Raw genomic sequence first — 13,793 nt, forward strand, 5'->3', positions numbered from 1 at the left:
TTGTGCTTATTCTTGGATATATGCCACCTTGTCTTTGGATTGAGGTCTGTAGGCTTGGGCTTCTCCTTGGAAATTACTGGAGGAGTAAGCATTTGAAAACGGTAGTTCTGTATTTGTTAGTTTTGCCTATATATCTTGCTTTACAAACAGCTGTCACTGGTTCTTGTCTGCATTATCCAAAACCCAGTTCAAACCTGTACTAAACACCCCAATAGGCTGCACTAACTTAAAGAGGGAGTAGCAAAGAGGAGGAATCACAAATATGGTTGGTTGATCTCATGCGTTAGTAGATGCTTATATAACCATGGCATTGACAGTAGTATCATACTCTATAAAGAATAAATATGAGAAGTTTTAAAACCTTCTCTTTTCATAACTTCTGTTGTCTGTTCTAATTCTGTCCCTGCAAACCATTACTTTTGATTACTTGAAGGGATCACATGTGCTGAAAATTTTTCTGAAAAACATGTACCTACTGCACTCGAAAGTTGTCTCAGCTACCTATTATTTAGCATTTCTCAGGCTCTTCAGCACAAGACTCTCTTCTTTTCAGTAACAAATGTCTCACTTCTCTTGTTTCTCTGTCTACTTTACTGGTACCTTACAGTTCGCATCATGTATGTGTCCACTCAGAAATCCCCAAGTGCCTTTAAACTGAGCCTTTGCCTCTTCTAGATGAGCCTCATGAACTTTCATTGCAGCTTCCGGCTGGACTTCACGTCCTCAGTTGTTGCCTGGTTGACCAGAGTGCATTACTGAGCCACCAGCAGAGGCCTTGCTGTCCCAGTACTCTAAGGACCTTCTCTTGCTGCTCACTTTACCTTCTGCCCAGCAGACATGGTTTTGCAGGCAGTGTAGCATACCCAACATTGTGGCTGCTTTCCCCTTACTCATGAAGCTGGTAAGGTTTTCAGAAGAGGAAGCAAAGCTGTGCCATGGCTGGTGGTACACTTTGTGTGGGACATGCCTGTAGTTCCCCAGGGGAGGGATTGTGTGGGGATGAAGAGGCGGTTGTAGCTCGCTGGTTGTCTGTATCTGCGCAGAGTGCCCTCTGACCTGACTTGGAGCCTTCAGACTAATGTTCCTCCTCATCCTCATGTATACAAAGTAAATGTTCCACTCCTCATGTGACTGCCAGAGGAGACTACTTTTTACCATTGAGACAAGAATGGATGTGAAAGGAGGGAGACAGAGGCCAGGTGGAATTTTCCTCTGAGACCTTGTCCTCCCTGAGTGCATTCCCTACTCTCAGGTGGGGCTGCCTTCAAAAGTTAGTAAAAAGGTGGTTTTTCTCAGGGTTCTTACAATTTCATAGCTTTTTGCATTCAACAAATGTACCTGCAAAAGTAAGCCAGTCAGTTATTGCTCTTTTATTGAACAGTACCATGCTTAACAAATACACACAGAGATTTAAGTGGGACTGCTTCTGAGGTAAGACGCTATTGTGAGTGAGATGGTAAAAACTAGAGCAGTGACTCAGTAGCCCTGTATTATGTTTGAGTAAAATACCGGGGTGTTTTGTTGGTTTGGGTTTTTTTTTTTTTGTAGGATCCATTTTCCTCAGTGCTGAACTTGAGCTTGGTGTATGGAAATTAAAATAGAAGAGATTGCTTTGTACTATTAGGAATAATTTTATGTTCCAGCTTTGCATATATAAGGCAATTGCTGTAGACCAATGCTGTAAAAACTAGGGAGGAAAAAAGGACTTGGACTTAGATAAAAAGGTACCAGAAGTTTAACAATGTAATTTTAAAAATTGCCTGAGTAATGCGAAGATAAACCAGGTACTTGTGTTGACTTTATCCTGCAGGCATCTATTCCCAAGCTCTGCACTGCCTTCATTCACAGCTTCAGTGCTGCTTCCAAAGTTTGTTTTCTTTTTCGCTTTCTCAAGTTGAGCTTGTCCTCATCCTCAAGCTCTGCTTTCCCTTTTCACTCTCTGTTAAGCTTTTTTCTGAGTGTGCCAAGAGCATGTGCAACTGAGTATCCATGGAGCATTGCTTAATGGCTCCTGGCACCCTGTATGCAGTTTTGTTCTGTTGCATTTCAGAGCATGCCCTGAGTTCAGGGGTGCAAATGGCAAAGAGGGGTTAGAAGGTCAGCAGGGAGTCTGTAGTAATTGCAAAGAGGGAGTGTGTAATTAGGGAAGTTTGGGATGCCGTCAAAGGCAGAAGGTCATTTGGAGTGATGGCCTGGGTGCCTAGTTGAACATCTGATCACATACAGGCGTATTTCATGCATCTTTAGAGTAATTTTTGAAATTTCATACTTTATTTTCCTGAGTTCTGTATTTTATTTTTTTTTTTACTTTCACTGCAATAATCAGTTGCAGCTTCCTACAGATAGGGGAAACAAGATCTTCTGAGAATGTCCTCGGATGTATGTAGACTAAATAGACCTCTCAAATGTTATCCAGACAGCAAAATCAGAGGGAGAAGAAAAATGAATCGTTTGACAGCATATGGCTTAAAGTTTATTGACAAATATGAGCAAATACCAGTGAATAAAGTGTCTTACAGAGGGAGCTATCACTATTCATAGCTAGAATGAGCCTTCAATTCTTAGCAGCTCCTTGTCTGTAGTTTTTTTTATGTTGGGTGTTTTTTTTTAATATATAATCTTGAATGAATGCTATAAAAAGGTTGTTTAGTCCTTTGAGAAGCCTGGTGTTCTTTCTTGGAGATCAGGAATGTATTGACTGATGCTGAGGATAGTTAAAATCAGTTTTTGTGAGCTGGGAGAATGCCTAAGTGCCAAAGGTGTTTTATGTGGCTCTACTGTGAGAGAGGGAAAGGTAAGAAAGGAGGAAATGGACATCTGCTTGGATGTACAGCCTCTGTTGTATAGAGTAACGTCACATGCTGACTGACTGTCAAATGTTTGTAGGAAAGTACACAGGAATAAGATCTTGCATGGATTTGCTAGCTGTCAGCTTTCTGCAGTCTACTAGTGCTTTGTTCTGATGTAGCTTCTGGAGTGTAACAAGGTCTGAGTGACAGATTTCTTCCTTGAGAGTTAAAGGAAGCCCCTCAGTAACACTCCTTTACTGCACATCACAGTTACTTTTGTCTGGAGAATGGCAGGAATACATACCTAAGTGTGAAACTTCAGAATTTCCTCAGTACAAGAGGTTAGTTTTTTGTTATTTTTTAATATGGATGAGTGGATTACCTTTCTGGGAGATTTTGAAAACAATTCTGTCAGTTACTATGGATGAGTGCAGTGGTTCCTTTCAAGGAAAAGCAGGCAGTCCTGGGATTTATCTTAATGAAATGTATTTTTGAATTCTTGGGTTAAAAACCCCCAACCCAACAACAAATGTAAACAAAGAACCAAACCAAACAATTTGCTAGAAACTAGTGCTAGCATAGTATAGCTACCATCTAGTTTCTTGTGGAGATCTAGTGCAGGTAACAGACTCCAGACACTTGCTCCCCAGTTCTGTGCTTCTTAGCACTAATAACTTCAATAAGTTAAACTGCACTGGTTTTCCAATTAATACTTCGAACTCGAAGATACCCTTACCTTGGTGTAACTTAATGCTTTAATTTATGGGCTGTCACTTCAAAAAAAGTTACCTGCTAAATCTGAAAGGCAGATTAGTATTCAGCATTCAGGTCACATTTATAAACCTATGAGCATCCATCCATGAGCCACATACTAGTTTTTATAGATTTTCATCTTAGTGTAGAGATTCCATCATATGGTGGGGAAAAAAAGTCATATTTAAATGTCAACTCAAGACAATCAATTCTTGTTTGCTCAAACTAAGTCTTTCTGCTGCTGACTGGCTGATGTGATGACTTCGGCTTAATAGTTCTGGTATACAAAGTGAGACTCCAGCCCTGAGTCTCTGCAACACAGCAGTCAAAAACTTCAGTGCTTCCATAATCATGCTGTGCATTTGTTCTATCTCTTACTAGCAGCACAAAACTGTTTCAAGTACAAGGATTGACTTTGTAAGTAAAAGATAAATGTTCTTTCTTTCTGAGTGTTGTTTTCATAGCTAAACAGAACAGACAAGGATCAGGAAGTAGACTGAACTCTACCTTCCGTATATTGAAAAGGTCTGGATAAAGATTTTTGTACTTCATAGCTTCATTTGAATTTTTCACTTTTCTTTTTGCTGCTTTCTTCTCTGATTATTTATTCTTTTGGTCTTGACTTAATTTCATTTGTTTTTTATTTCATTCACTTTAATTTGTTTTCCTATTAGTTTTTCCTTAATATGTATTCTCACAAGCAGGGCCAATTTTCAGTATTTCCACTTGTGTGACACTTGATCTAGCATTTTTCAACAAGAGTCTGTTTTAATGACTACAGTTTCCTGAAGCCTTCCTAGTCTTGCTCTGCTAGGCACGGAATGAAGGGCACACTTCTTTTGCTATCTCACTTGTTTTTAGCTTTGTTTTCCTGCATATAGACACTACATGTTTTTTTCACGTGTCTGATTGTAGAACATAACGCTTGAATTTACTTGAATATGATCCTGTATTCCAGAGTCAATTTCTGCCTGGCTGCCTTGGCAAAATCACTATTCATCACACAATTTGTTATAAAATAGTAAGACAGTTCAGGTCTCCCCTGCAGCTGTTACAAAAACCCTGAAATATCCCCAGTACATTTTCCTCAAGCTCTTTACATCTCTGCTTTTCCTGAAAGTATTTCCACAGATACTATGCTTTTACACATGGAACAGCACAGATCAGCAAATGCAGGTGGTAATTGCAGTTGCAAACTGAGAAAATACACAGGGTTGCAAATTGTGCACGTGAAGGTCTGTCACTGAAAATGTCTTATCAGAAGCAGTAGGATCTGAATGTGTGTTTACCTTCTCAGCAGCAATTCTGCATGAATTGTCCTTTAGACAGGCTGGGACGTGCCTACATAACAATTTATGTCAAGGATTCTCAGCCATCGCTGACCTGCCTTTTGCCCACATCCTATGTCTGGGAGCCTTCTTCCCTGGCTGCTGCTTGAGCGTGTTATGTTTGCCAAACTGTTCTGATGGCTGCAGCCTGCTCTTAACTGCTGCCTTTACAGGACATCGACAATCTTTTTTTTCCATCATTTTGGGTTTATGTGACAATTTAGGTTTATTTGCTGGAAAGCTGTGGGCAGCCACAGGAGGTTGGATTTACTTTTGTGTGTGTACATCTATGTATCTGTATATAAGAGTGTTCATTAAACTTCCAGGAAGTATGCAGAAGGTACTGTGCCTGAACATAAGTGACAGGGATGTCAGAGGTGGGCAGAGAACACAACATATGGCCATCTGCTGTCACTAGATAAGCTGTTACTGAAATGGTGTGCAAAACAGCTTGGTTTGGGGTTTTTTTGTCAATGTTTCCAGCCCCAGGTGGCAGTTAACAACTGTTACAGATCTTGGGAAACTTTGTACTCTTGGGGAATAGATAAGCTTTGCCCATGAGATAACGTATCTGCAATAGTCTCAGTTGTCATTCTGTTTTGGATGTACCCTCATGTAGAAAATGGCAAGACTGTGGTAGCGAAGTCAGACACTGTGAGAACAGGTTGTACCTTCTGGGTATACACATATTGACAAAAGTACTCAAAGTAACTTACTGTGTGGTTGACTATAACAGGTGAAAATCTAGCCATACCTTATGTGTACTTGTGATAAGTGCCTGATGGTGCATCTGAGGTTGAAAGGACTTTAGGGAGCTACTCATTTACAGTGAGAGAAAAAGGTAGTTCTGCATGTACTTAAAAATATCAAAGCTAGGAAGCTCTCTTTAAAGAGAGATAAGTTGCAAATGTAAATTTGCTTGACACTTACTGAGACAGACAAGATTATATGGTGGAGCTTTCTCCAAGATTAAGCATATGGATCCCCTAGGTCTGTGTTCTGTGGGAATACTTGGCTTCATGATGTTTTTAGCACATGAATAAACTACCTCCCCTAAAAACCAAGTCAAAGCCAAAAACTCTGTTCCTCCCAGAAAAAAACAACCAAACCAGAAAACCCCCTTATGTATATATATATTTTGTTTCACCAGTTGCAACAGGTATTGCAGAATAGCTGCCTTTCTATAATGAAATCGGTATGTATATATCTATGAAAAAAGCTGTTATACATAATTTTTGACTTGTCTAGCTTGTTCGCTGTGAATTGTACATAAAGGTAAAAATAAATAAATCGCCTCTCTCTCTTCCTTCCACTCCAATGAATCTTCTTAATTGCCATGAACCCTGCTCTTTCCAGCTGTCTTTGAGATTGTTATTGTAACGTTCCCTCAAGTTGTCTGCTATTTAGCCAGTCTGTTGTTGTTACCAATTCTATTTAGAAACTCCTGGAATACCATTTTTACCAGTTCCAGCCAGGCTTTCTTGCCTGCAATAGACTTACAAAGCGATGTTCAGGGTACATAGTGCTGGCTTCTACACTTCCTGCAAGAATATTCTTTTTCCTATGCATTATGCCAGAGGTAAATACCATTTTTATTTTCTGGTATGTGTTTCTGAATGAAAGTAACTCAGTAGTAAGGATGCTGGATCCAGTGCTATGGTTATCAGCATGGCTAGATCAGCTGTGATCTAAACATACAAAGAGGTAACATCCCTGTATGAGTTTACATGGAATTCAAATTCCAGTCTGGAGTTACGTAATTTCATTTAACTAGTGGTTAGGTGCCTTTCCAGACCTGGAAGCTTCTGAGCATGAGTGGATACCTCATCAGTTCTGTTCAAGGTGTGCTTAAGTGTGCTACAGTTGTGATTACTATCTCCTCATGAAATCTTAACATCCCAGAATTTCTAAGGAAATGTAGTTAGATCATAGTTAACATGATTCCCCCCACCCCCAATAAGCTTTTAGGATTTTATTCTATTTCTCTCTCAGAACTTCAAATGTAGTGTTGCTTTCAATCACTTCTAAAAGGGTGTTCCACCAGAAAAGTTATTCATTATTGGATTTCTTCCCTGCTGCTTAGCTAGTGCATAATTTATTTTATTACTATTTGCTTATTTCTATTATATTGGTTCTTGTTTTAATTCATGTGTTAGCTTGCAAGCACTACTTCTTGTGTTTCTAGCTGAACTATCTTCTAGTAGAAAAATTTTTTCCAGATGTTGGCTGTGTACCATGATCAGATAACCTCTAATAATCTTTTCTTCAGTGAACTAATTAAGCTATGCTGCTTAAGTCTTTCAGTAGAAAATGTTGTAACAGTGGAACAGGAAGAAGAAGGTGAAGAGCTTCTCACATGACTCAGAGCTTTGAATTAATGCGGGGCGGGGGGGGGGAGAGAATAATATGAAAGGAAGGGATTTTGTAATTTGACCATGAATGTGTTCTTACTGTAAACCACTTGCAGGTTTTTCTGTTTGAGTTAAGAAGCCATAGCATGAGGGGATGAAAAATACTAGAGCACAGGAGTGGAGCTTACCTGGGAGGGAGTCTGCCAGTTTAGAGTCATGTTTTCCAGAACTTCAGTTGTTCTTCTAGCATTTTTCTGAAACCTTTCCAATTTTGCTGTTGGACATATTAAGATTAATTCCACATTTCTGAAACCTGTTATATATCCCTTATGTTTTCCATGTGTTCTACAAACTTGCTGTTATACACAAAGATGTAATTTTGTGTATGGGCATGGTACATACTTTAATCATAACTTCTGCAATATTTATTTCTACTACTCTTGGAATAGAGCAAATACACTGATTAAGACTATATAGTTTGAAGCGACTTCAAACCACCAAGACATACTGTATATAGTGAGTAGCTGTTGATCCATTGAACCTTGATTTAATATAAAGTGTCTAACTCATCCAGAGTACTCTAAATCCAAGAAATAAATTATCTTTCTCATGTGGGTTTGCTCATAAATTTCCTCGATCTATGCATATGCATAGTCCTGCATAGCACTCCCTCTTTGGACCACTTATTTATGATGTGCAAGCGGCTGTTTTCGATTTTGTACTCCACTTCCACTGAAGAGATCTTTTAAATGTACTTTTACCTCTTTATCTGAGAACAGAAATAGAATGTTTCAGGCAGAGTTCTTGTTATATGGTTTGAGAGGCATCTGTAGATGATAAGTAAATCCAGTTCATTTCTGATTTCATTTCCTGCAAATGCTTGGGCTCCTGTTTCAGCAACCTGCCTCTGTACATCTAAATGACTTCACTTTATTTGGTTTTACCAAAAGTATTTTTCGTTTGGATCTTCCAGCCTGTTTCCTTGTGCACCTAACTCACAGTAATAGCTCCACTTGTATCAGCAGAGTCTGTCACCGGTTTAAGTATCACTTTCATGAATGAACAACTTTAAAACAGTGTAGCTGGTCACTAAATTTTTGTAGATCTGTGTTAGGAAAATGAGGAGATAACCATCTGTAGTTAATCAAAATCCATCTTTAGTCTTCACAGAGAATTTAAAGGATTGGAATTGGTGGCTTCAAGCTCAATGTCTGCTTGGGTTTTAAATGACAAATATACCCTTCTTAAGATAGAGTACTGTTCTTATCTCTTATCTTTTGCTCTTTCATATACAATATAATGAGTTCTTCATAACTTGTATAGGGGATGTAGGAAAAAAATTGTTGTACACTACTGGTAGGAGGTCTTCCTAATTGGTCAGTGGTAGTACTTACTTGTTTATCTATACGTTGGTGAAGAGAATTAATTGAGGAAATAATGACAGTTTTTGTTGCATTATAGATTTTTGATCAGCTTTTTCTTCTATGCCTAAACAGTCAGTCCGGGGATACTTTGCCAGAATCAGTGGGCCAGAGAGTGAGCAAGTGAGAGGAAGCCTGGCACCATTTTTCTAAAGTAGTTAGCCCAGATATCTGGAAAGATGGGATCTCCAGTCTTAAAGACACTATTGTGCCTTCTTGTAGTAATCTTTTGATTTAAACCAAAAAGCTAAGAGTAATTCTGAGGTCATGAAACATAATATAGGATTCTTCCCTTCCAGCTGTCTGTTCTAACTTTTTGGGCTGTAAGTTTATGGTGTGTTTTGTATTTCTTGGGTATAATGGAGGAGACTTCATTCTCTTGCTTTCTAGGTACTTCCTCTAATAACTTACTGTGAAGATGAACACAGTTACTGCTACTTCTGAATATCTTTTAAAAAAGGGAGTATTACCTGCTTATTTTTCATCTCCCTAGAAGACTTTGGTGCATGTGTATTCAGCACAGGATTCTGGATTTCAGTTGAGATACACGTGTCGGTTCTGATTGAGGACTATAGAGTAATGACAGTTGAGCTACAGACATTGCAAGGCATTTTATATTGCGCATGCATTGTTAGGCTCAGCGTGGTGTGCAGGCTTTGGGGCACCATTCTGAGTTGCTTGATGGGCTGCTTTTGCAGGAAGCTTTTGCTGATAAAAAGTTGCTTTTTTGCCAGGAAAAACGGTTCTCTGTTCCAGGTGACCCTTACTGTTTGAGTTGAAAAATATTGTTCTTTGGTCGGAGGGATAAATTCTTAACTACAGAGTGGGTATGCTATATATAACTTGCATTGCTAGTTCTTAAAGAAGTGTGGAGTGCATATCTAGAGGGGCAAGGCAGGAATACCTCTTTTGGAGTATCAGCAGTCCTAGATGGACTTGGATCAGTCATGATGCCTCATGATGACTATTCCTGATCCACTAGATAATGATGTGTGCATAAATATGGTTTAGAATTCCTAGATAGGATTTTTCTTCTGGCTGCACTGGGTTGTCTGAGCATGGGGTCAGGAGTCTGAGTGGAATTTTCATAGTCATCAGACTTACTTTTAATTTTTAAAAATTTATTTTTCTAAATTATTATTAATTATAAAACATGTATGCAATTTTAAATTTAAAATAATTTTAAATAAAGTATGAAATTTTAAATTATATTTAGTATGAAATTTTAATTTAGTATGAAATGGTAGAAAAATACAGTCTTGTTCTTGCAATTCATCTTTTCCAGTGGAAGTCTGATATTTTGGAAGATGAGTTTAGTTTAAAATGTAGCATAAACACTTCACTTCTATGTTCTATGCTTCTACTAGTTCTATGCTGCTATTCTCATAATCTGTATATTTGTTGTAACTGAAACAATTTCTTTGTTAAATCTGAAAACCTGTTAGTCAGAAAAGCCATTGAAGGAGCAGATACGGAGTATGTGCTCTAGCTGTTAGAAGGAGTAGGAGGAAAGTAAAATGTATGTGTGGAATAAAGCAGTAGCAATGAAGTTTTTGCTTAAAGTATTTTAAATGCCTCTCATCTAGAAAATGGTTTTACAGTAAGTCGGGGGAAAAGAATTAGTTAGCATTTTAGTGTTCACAAATAGTATGGGGTCATATTTATCATGCTTTGGTAATTGGGACTTCAGTAATTTATGTAGTAAACATCAACTTGAATTTTAGCATGGGCTCTCACTGCTTTGCCCTTGAGTGACAGGCTCTTTTTGTCTGTCCCTGTAGTTTTACCTAGAATGTTGCACCTACTTAGGACTAACTGACAAGCTGTGGCATATCTGTTTTCATGAGGCCCTTTCCAGGGAAGCACATAGTGTTCTCGGTATGCTCAATCTTCCATCCCTTACAAATCATGTGCCCTGTAAACACTATATGTGAGAAGGCTGAACTGAACATAGGAAGGTTCTAGCATGAAGACTACTTGCAAAGAATTTTGCAAAGAAACTGAGAGGAAAAAGTGTTTCTGTGAGTTAAATTTGAAAAGTCTTGAAAGGAAAACAGTATTTAGCTGGGTCTCTTTTCATTCTGCAATGAAGGTGATGCAGAGCATCCAAACACCATGGGTTTACAATAACTGTAACTCTGGATGATATGTGTGCTATATATTAGGCAAGATTACAGACAGCCTGACATATGCCTGAAGCCTCACAAACTTTTGAACATAGAAAACTTGTAACTGCTTAGAAGGATTCCAAAATCAAGGGGATATGATAATTCCAGTACAATATACTGGACACTAAGGTAGTCTGCAGCAGATCGTAAAAGACTATTTGTAGGTTGCTTGAAAAAAAAAAAAAAAAACAGTAACATATTTTCACTTCTCTTCTTGTGTATCTTGCTCTGCCATTCTCTCTGTAACCCTGAGTTTCAATGTTGAGATGAACACTTAATCTCTTAAACCATATTATGTAGATTATCACCATTCTCTTATTGGTCAACATGCTGTTAATACAGCAAAACAGCTGAGAGGATGTACTGCACCTGCTCGCTCTAGGTACTTAATTGGCTGAAGAAGTTGCCAAAAAGTCTGAAAATAATATGATGAAATTCTTACGTGTTTTTTCTTCCTCATAGTCTCCTGAAATAAGGTACTTAAGCCATAGGAAACAGAATTTGGTTAGAAGCACAATAAGAAAGAAGAGATTCTCTTTTAGGATTTCATAACTGAATGGATTATGGGGCAGGGGGGTGGAGGGAAGGAGCTTAAATTTTGTTCTTTTTCTTTGTATGTGTGCCAGTGCTTTTGTTGACAACCAAAAGAACCTGGTTACTATTACAGAGTTACCCATGTGTGTCTGCTATGGCGGGGGGGGGTAGGTGGGTGGGAAATAAAGGAGAAAAATGTATTAATGAAACCATCAACTTTGAATGCCTGGAACTCCTTTCAAAGTCTTTAAAAAAGAGTATTAGATTAATGCTGTTTCTAATCTATGGGTAGAATGCAGTGTTGGAAGAAAAATATTATATATTATATACAGGACAGAAGGCAACAAATCAGTCTAGAATTTGGACAACGCCTAAATTCTGGATTGCTTGATGGTCTCCACTCCCTTTTGCACAGTTCCAAGCTGGTCCTGCTTGGTTTTACCTAAATTGTCTTTACTTTTGTAATCTCCTTTGTTTCATTAACTCTGTATAGTGATTACCTATGATACAGTGTTCATACACAAGCTGGTCTATTATGAGTTATTCTGGTGGAACAAGTCTGAAAGAATACTTCTCTTTGCCTCACCTTCAAGCTTCCATCTCCAGCTTCCACTGAAGTTTGCGCTCATGTGAATTTACTTCCATTAATTTTGAAATATTATAATGGCTTAATATTTCAATGAAAAATTTTTTCACATCCATACCTTTAGTGGAAAACTAAATCAATTGCTTCTCTTGCTTTCAGATGGGCACCTTTAAGGCACATGATGGTGAATATTTTTTAGAACCTCTGATGAAAACGGATGGAGGTGAATACGAAGATGAGCACAACAAGCCACATCTTATATACAGGCATGAAGAACTTAAAAAAAAGTATCAGAAATCCCATAAACCTTGTGAAGTTTCAGGTATAGTCATACTTTAAATTTCAATGTAACTTTTTCAAATGTCAGATGTTTAAAAAAAAAAGAGCAAGATTTAATTTTCATAAATAATATTTATTTCCAGATTGTTCCATTAGAACCTACACATTTCCTTTTTGTAAGCTTGGCGTCCATTTCTTTATTTTGTACCAGTAGATAATTCAAATATAGGACAAAATGTATATATAAAAAATAAATACATGATATTGCAAAAGCTTCTCTATGGGTTTACTTTTACACCTACACTGTCCCATATGTAAATGTTTAAAGGGTAGATCTGCAGAAGTGCTTGTTGCTTATATTCACTAAAGATAATGAACTTACTGCATGTCTAACAGGTAATACAGGACATCTGCCTTCCTTAATAATGGAACTATCTAACATTACCCTTTAATGTAGATTTTTGTCCTTATAAATATTTCTATAATTTATTCATACTACATATTAATGATACTTAATTTAGAGTAACTTACAAGTATGCTATCAGGATAGGTGACAAGTGAATGGTTGTACTTTCACAGATTCACAGTATGTAGGTTACTGACTAAGCAAAGTAACTAAAGAGTGTGAGTGTATGAAGTGAAAGTGACTATGAAAGGCAAAGCAACCATTAATACCATGAAGCAGTGGGTAGAAAGCACTGTGCTTTAAATGAGTATGTTTTTAGTGGGGCAGAAAACTTTCAGTAGTTTCATAGCTATGCATGTATCTATGTAGTTGGAAAACAGTATGATGAGAGACACGCAGCTACCATCACAGTACAAAAACTAGACAAGAGTGGGATTAGAAAGGATTTATTTGCAAATGTAGGTGTCAATAGACTCATTCTAAACACCGAGATACTATCTGCTTTGGGATATTAATGATGTAGAAGCCTTTGAAGATCCTGCCTGAGCAATAAATTTCTTAACCTTTACTATTACACTAGTGCCATTTAAAAAATATTTTTCGTTGTGTTGGAAACATATTTTTTAAGCCTAGTGACATAAATGCTTTTATTTTGCTTTTGGTAGAAGCATACCGGCTTTATTTATTTGGCTTCAAAGAAAATACAAATGGTGGAGGTTCACAATAGGAGAAAGCAGCTTATATTTGGTTCAGCTTGGCATTTAGAAACAATCTGTCTAATTAAAATTCTGCACCTTTCATTAGATTGAAATCTGTGTTTATGCATTCTGAATGTACTTGCACTTCAGGAACGTTTAAGCAAGGCTGAGTACATAAATATACCTATCTAAAGAAAAGGAAAATAATAAAATTTCAACTTTAATTTTCTTAAGGAATATCTTTCCTGATGTTTGAAAGTATAAATTACAAAAATAATGGTATAGCTTGGATAGCTAGTGTTTTTTTAATTTTGGAAAATTCTTAAAGCATATTTTATACTTGGAAACAATATGTTGAGAATTCTGCTTTTCCGTAGATACTAAGGCCAGAAAGCAATCATTATGATCATCTTGCATTCAACAAATTCTAGTGAAAGGTTATTTCTTTAGCTCTAATTTAGGAAGCTGATGCTACCTATT

General features: G+C 37.5%; 1 protein-coding gene across 1 annotated transcript in view; it reads left to right on the forward strand.

Moving 5' to 3' along the window:
• Positions 1 to 13,793, forward strand: part of ADAMTS20 (ADAM metallopeptidase with thrombospondin type 1 motif 20) — a 100,109-nt gene that overhangs the window by 2,272 nt on the left and 84,044 nt on the right. Inside the window, exon 3 of the mRNA XM_055808930.1 lies at positions 12,090 to 12,252. Coding sequence (XP_055664905.1) covers positions 12,090 to 12,252 — 163 coding nt within the window. The remainder of the gene's footprint in view (positions 1 to 12,089; positions 12,253 to 13,793) is intronic.

The sequence above is a fragment of the Falco peregrinus genome, chromosome 6, assembly GCF_023634155.1.
Source record: "Falco peregrinus isolate bFalPer1 chromosome 6, bFalPer1.pri, whole genome shotgun sequence".
NCBI lineage: Eukaryota > Metazoa > Chordata > Aves > Falconiformes > Falconidae > Falco > Falco peregrinus.